The 5,872-nt window shown below is 23.5% G+C and overlaps 1 protein-coding gene across 1 annotated transcript in view; it reads right to left on the bottom strand.

Annotated features, from left to right (window-relative positions):
- The window catches only part of LOAG_18346 (voltage gated chloride channel family protein), a gene marked incomplete at both ends in the record, with an annotated part of 10,309 nt that extends 5,603 nt beyond the window's left edge, over positions 1–4,706 (bottom strand). The window contains 8 exons of the mRNA XM_020451007.1: positions 121–283; positions 1,202–1,303; positions 1,609–1,693; positions 2,118–2,249; positions 2,648–2,810; positions 3,183–3,316; positions 3,508–3,642; positions 4,676–4,706. Of these exons, the coding sequence (XP_020305258.1) occupies positions 121–283; positions 1,202–1,303; positions 1,609–1,693; positions 2,118–2,249; positions 2,648–2,810; positions 3,183–3,316; positions 3,508–3,642; positions 4,676–4,706 (945 nt within the window). The remainder of the gene's footprint in view (positions 1–120; positions 284–1,201; positions 1,304–1,608; positions 1,694–2,117; positions 2,250–2,647; positions 2,811–3,182; positions 3,317–3,507; positions 3,643–4,675) is intronic.
- Between the last annotated feature and the right edge of the window lie 1,166 nt (positions 4,707–5,872).

The following is a 5,872-nucleotide window of genomic DNA, read 5'->3' on the forward strand; positions in this document are numbered from 1 at the left end:
AAACTTTAACACAAAATATGTATATGTTGTGATTTTTAGTTTTGTTTGAAAAATTTAATTTTAAATTTATTTGTTAAATGAAAGTTGAAAGGAAAAATAAAGGAAGAAAAAATAACTTACATAAACACAAAAATAAATTGCCAAACTATTTAAGGCATTAAATTCATGATTTATTCCAACCCAACGTTCCAATCGTTCCTTCGAACAGCCTTCTGCTGTTATATTTGATAACATAAATGTGCAATTTGCAATAAAATCTGCTAATGTTTCACGAAATGTAAAACTAAAAAAAAAAAAGGAAGGAAAGGAATAAATTAATTATTAAATTAAATTAATGCATACTAATTTATTCATTTAGTAATGGAGCGGAAAATTCAATTTAAAAAACATAAATAAATAAATAATTTGTTTTTTTCAAAAAAAAAACATAAAAAATAGACGATTTATTTATTAAATGAAAATAAATAAATAAACAATTTGTCTATTAAGTGAACATAAATAAACAATTTGTTTACCAAATGAGCATAAATAAATAAACAATTTGTTTATTAAATAAACATGAATAAATAAACAGCTTGCATAAATAAAATAAGCGATTTGTTTATTTGTAAAAAAAAAAAAAAGAAAACAAGAAATTAGATGGATTTAACAGAAATACAAAATAAATTATATGCTATTCATTTCTTATTTCTGTACCAAATGATTTTCGATTTATATATATATATATATATAATAAAGTTATTTGGAATAATGCTTTGAATGGATTATTACAATAAAATGATTTTCGATTTTATATATATGTAATGAAATTATTTGGAATAATGCTTTGAATGGATTATTACAATTTGTTTAATGAATTACGGTAATTTTTCGTATTTGTATATCATACAATGATAATGTTAATTCATATTTGATTAAATATATGATAAAATTATTTGTAAATAATATTTTCAAGTACTGTCATGGCTAATAATGAGTTGCATTAATTAATAATGCTTACTTTTCCAGCAAAATAACGTCCGGTACCATCCGGATATGTAACTATGCCAACGATAGCTGCCATGATAAGTGTAAAAAATAACGAACTACAAATAATAAAAAATTTTCAAAATTTTTAAAAGAAATTATTTTTAGAAAAGAATTAAAATAAAATAAATGAAATTAATAAAATGCCGTGAAATAATTTATAAAATAAACATACTTTTTATTAAAAATACGTAAATATAAACGATTTTTCTCCCTGAATAGAGCAATTCTTCGATGTGTAAATACAAACAATGCACCAAATAAACCCGAAAATACTCTAAAAAAAAAAAAAAAGACATGAAGTTAAAAAGTTACACGAGAGATGTGAAAGAAAGAAATGAAAATTAATAAAAAAAATTTTCTAAATCGATTCTAACATATTATCAATTTTTTATCATCAATAGAAAGAAGCAATATCTAATTGTATTTAACAAAAAAACAAATTGTTTAATTATGAAATGAATATTCAAAATTATTGGCCAAATTTTATGCATTTGTTAATTTTAAATTTATTCATTCCTAATTTTAGTTTGTGTAGTGATGAAATAAAATAACAATTGATAAAATTAATGAATAAAATACCCAATAAGAGCAAATACTGGTAATTCTTCAACAACAAATACCGAATTTGGGAAATAAGTTTGATAATATGCTGTTATTGTACCTGCTAAAATATGAATAGTGTAAAAATTTTAGTCTAAATAGAGTAAATATTTTGATATTGGAAATGTTAGATAAAATTCAAGCAAATTTTGACGTATAACTTTTAAAATTTTGTTTTTAAAAAATTTACAATTCAAATTTTCAAATGAAAATTTGATCAAAATGATGACAGTACGCCGTTTTTTTTCGCATAAAAGTTTTACCTTGTCAGGCGGTAAAGATGATTGATATAGTATTTATGAAGAAAAAAAAAAAAGAGAAGAAAGTGTAATAGTATGAAGTTTATCTCTTTTACAAAATTATATTTTACGTATTTTACGCTTTTTTTTAAAAAAAAAAAAGATTGCAAAATGGATTTCATAAATTTTTGAATTTCGTATTTTTGAAAAATATGAAAAATTTGTGTAAAATTAGTGGAAAATTCAAACCAATTTCTGGTGGTATAATAGCAGCATTAGCAAAACGAAAAATAAGTGCGCTGCATGTTGTTGCAAAAAATGCACGCCAATAATTTCGGACAGCAAAAAATCTTGATGTTGATTCGATACCATATAGCACTGCTGCAAAAAATATTTCCAATATTAGATTTGATAAAATGAATTAAAATTTTTAGCTAAATTTGATAAAATGAATTAAAATTTTTAGCTAATATCAAATTATTTTATCAATTTTTGTTATTTTTGATGCAATGTAATATTTTATATATTTTTTGATTTAATTTAATCCAACTATTTTCAATTTCGAATTTTTAGTTTAATTCAACTTAGTTTAAATTTAAAATTTAAATACAGCTTAATTTAGTTCAATTTAATTTTAAATTCGAATATGGTTCAGTTTAATTTAATTTATAATTTATTTAATTAATTTCAAAACTGTATCAAATTCATGCTGTTTTTTTTTTTCATCATTCTACAATGTTTATTTATCAGTGATAAATGAAAGTAAATAAAAATCGTACCACCAGCAGGTGCTGAAAATGTACAAGCGATACCAACTGCACATCCCGATGAAAGCATTTGCATTTCACGGCCTTCACTCGAGAAAAATGCTTGATATCGACATGCGGAAGTAATTCGTGTTAAAAGTGATGCGACAATTGCGCCTATGTGTACAAATGGTCCCTGAAAGAATTCAAATTCCCTGAATTTTTAAGTCACCTGGAAATTGAAACCGAAATTTCTCAATTAAAAAGCCGAAAATTTGAAAATTGTGGAATTTCTGAAGGAGCAAATAACAAATATAAGACGGAAAAAAATATATAAATGACTAGTAAATAAAATTAATTAAATAATTGTGAAATGAATAATAATTGAAAAGAAATGATTAATAAGAAAGTAAAACAAAAGGAATAATTGTTACATTTTATATAATCTATGTTGCTTCCTTCCCTTAAAATTGATTTATTCTAAAGTTTTCAAATTTCATAATATTATATTGAATGATAAAAAAAAAAAGTCTAGAAGGGATATAAATCAAAAAGTAAAAATTCGAACCTCTTTACCAACCGGAAGTCCACTACCAAGCGCAAGTGTTAAACCAAAGATTTTTCCAATCATTGTTTGTAGCGACAAATAATTTTTCATTTTAAAACCACACATTATAACTTTTAATTCCGGAATACCTGATCCTGAAATATAAGTTTTTGGAAAATCTTTTACAAAAACGAATCAGTTTTAAAAGTATTTAACCACAGGTTTACTTACTTAGCAACTGACTAAAAACTGACTGAATGATTATTTACCTAACTTACTTATGTTTTAAAAATATACGTTTTCAAGAATTTCAACAATTACATTGTAAACATAAATAATTACGTACCAATAGCTTGCTTTGCAAAACAATGACAAATTAGTGCAGATGCACCGGTCAATACGGTAATATAGGCTGTCCATGTGATAAGCGTCGTGTAATAATCAAAATTTCTTATCGTATATTCGTACAATATTACACGGTCTAAAATGATTACAACTTTTTTTTTTACCGAAATAAAATCGGCGTAATTTTGACAGTATACATAGGATGATAATGACAGTATGCATAAGATGGTGGTAACAGTATGCGTAAGGTGTTGGTTATCGTATGCATATGATGCTGACAGTATGCATAAGGTGTTGCTGACAGAATGCATAGGATGATGATGACAGTATGCGTAAGATGATGGTGACAGTATGCATTTCAAACTACAGTAAGCATATTATCTGCAAAATTCGATAATAATGCTCAAATTAACAGCAAAACTATAAATTTCAATGTAATTACTTCATATCCAAATTTTATGATTATATGGTTGAATTCTTTTTTGGAAAAAAAAAATTTATGATGGAAATTGGATTCATAATACTGTAACAACGACAAATACATTACAAAGTATCCAAATTAAGATAAAAGCTATGAATTTCAATTTATTTCATATTCCGCTATTAACAACAATTGCATGCAAATCGCATTATTAGCATGCATGCATGCATTACTGGCAACCACAATGTAAAATTGCAGTAAACAAAGTAAATTAGCAAAAAATTGCTCGAATTTTTTTTTTTTGATGATATGCAATGATTACTCAAATTATTTTTTGTTATTTTTTAAAAAGAAAAAGATGAATTCTTTAATCTTTCATTTCCAGAAAGATTCTTTTCTTTCTTTTGCATAACTTTCATCAAATATCAATTTACATCATGTTTGAAGAAAATATTATAACTGCAATTTTCATTCGTTCAGATTTGTTTGCTCAACCATATATTTTCCTTTGCTAGATATATTTATCTTCCAATCATTGCTCATAAATTTCAACTTTAATAAATTATTGCTACATTTTTAAAATTTAAATTTCAAACAACAAACTGATCAATCAATTAACTAATTAGCATGAATTCTTCATTACTGAAAATAATTTCTATCATTTCATTTAACAAACAAAAAAAAAAAAAAGACTAATTTCCATATTTTGCCCAATAATTAAAATAAAATAATTAATTAATTAACTAACATTCTTGCAAATATTCAATACTTATATCCATTGTAATTGAAAGAGCTGCCGTAACAATACCAAGTACAGCAGATAAGAACCAATCTTCGACGAAGAAATGCACAACATTTTGTAATTGTCCTTAATTTTTGTTAATTAGTTTATTAATTAGCTCACCTCATTACAGGCAGTAAATAATCATTAGAAGAAAATTTGATTCGATTAAATACAAGAATTAATCAATATTTTATCATATAACACTTTCATATCATAATTATTCCGATTATTCCATGGAAATAATTTTTTTTTTTTTAAATGTTATTTTACCAGAAATATGTTCATAAAACAAATTATAAATTTTTTTCTAAATTGCTAAAATTGCTAAATTTTTTTTCATTTCATTCATTTTCATTAAAAATATCAGGCATATATTTCATATTATCTTTTTAGCTTATTTAAATCTTTACCAAATTATATCCCGCGATTTCTCGATAACATTCGTTATTATTTGTTATGAATAAAGCTCAATTTTTAACTAATTGAATAATGATAGGAATCTTATTGTACATAACTTATTAGCAAAAATTTTTATGAAGAAGGTATTTTTTCCTTTCTTTCTTTCTCTTTTTTTTTTCTTCTCTCTCTCTCTCTCTCTCTTTCGTTTCCTTTGCTATAAAATCGGGCTGAAAACAGTAATTGGAATTTTTTTGAGAAAATAAATCAACAACAAGAAATAAGAAAATATATAAACTTTTTTTTTTTTATAAATAAAATTTTTTTTTATAATAAAATTTCGTCATCGAATAAAATGTGAAATTTAAAATTTTTTGGTCAAATTCTATTTAAAAAATTAATTCAAAAAATTTTATTTCAAAAATTAATTCAAAAAATGTTAAATATTATTTGTGATAATACAACAATATATTATCAATTAATTGTTAAATTTGATTTTTTTTTTTTTTAAGCAGGAAATATTAATATGCATCATTATTATATGCATTTATTTAATCTTTCCTTTTTAATTTTTTCAAACTTAATTAATTTTCAACTTTTCACAAAAAATTTCTCAATTTTCTTCCCTTCTTTTTTTCCTTTTTATTTTTGTTTTTATTTTTTATAGTTGAATGAATTCGATCATTTGAATGCAAAAAAGGTGGGCAAACAAATGATGACAATGAAGAATGACAGCGGACCTTCTTTTCATACTTTTTTTTTTTT

The sequence above is a fragment of the Loa loa genome (genome assembly GCF_000183805.2).
Source record: "Loa loa unplaced genomic scaffold supercont3.267, whole genome shotgun sequence".
NCBI lineage: Eukaryota > Metazoa > Nematoda > Chromadorea > Rhabditida > Onchocercidae > Loa > Loa loa.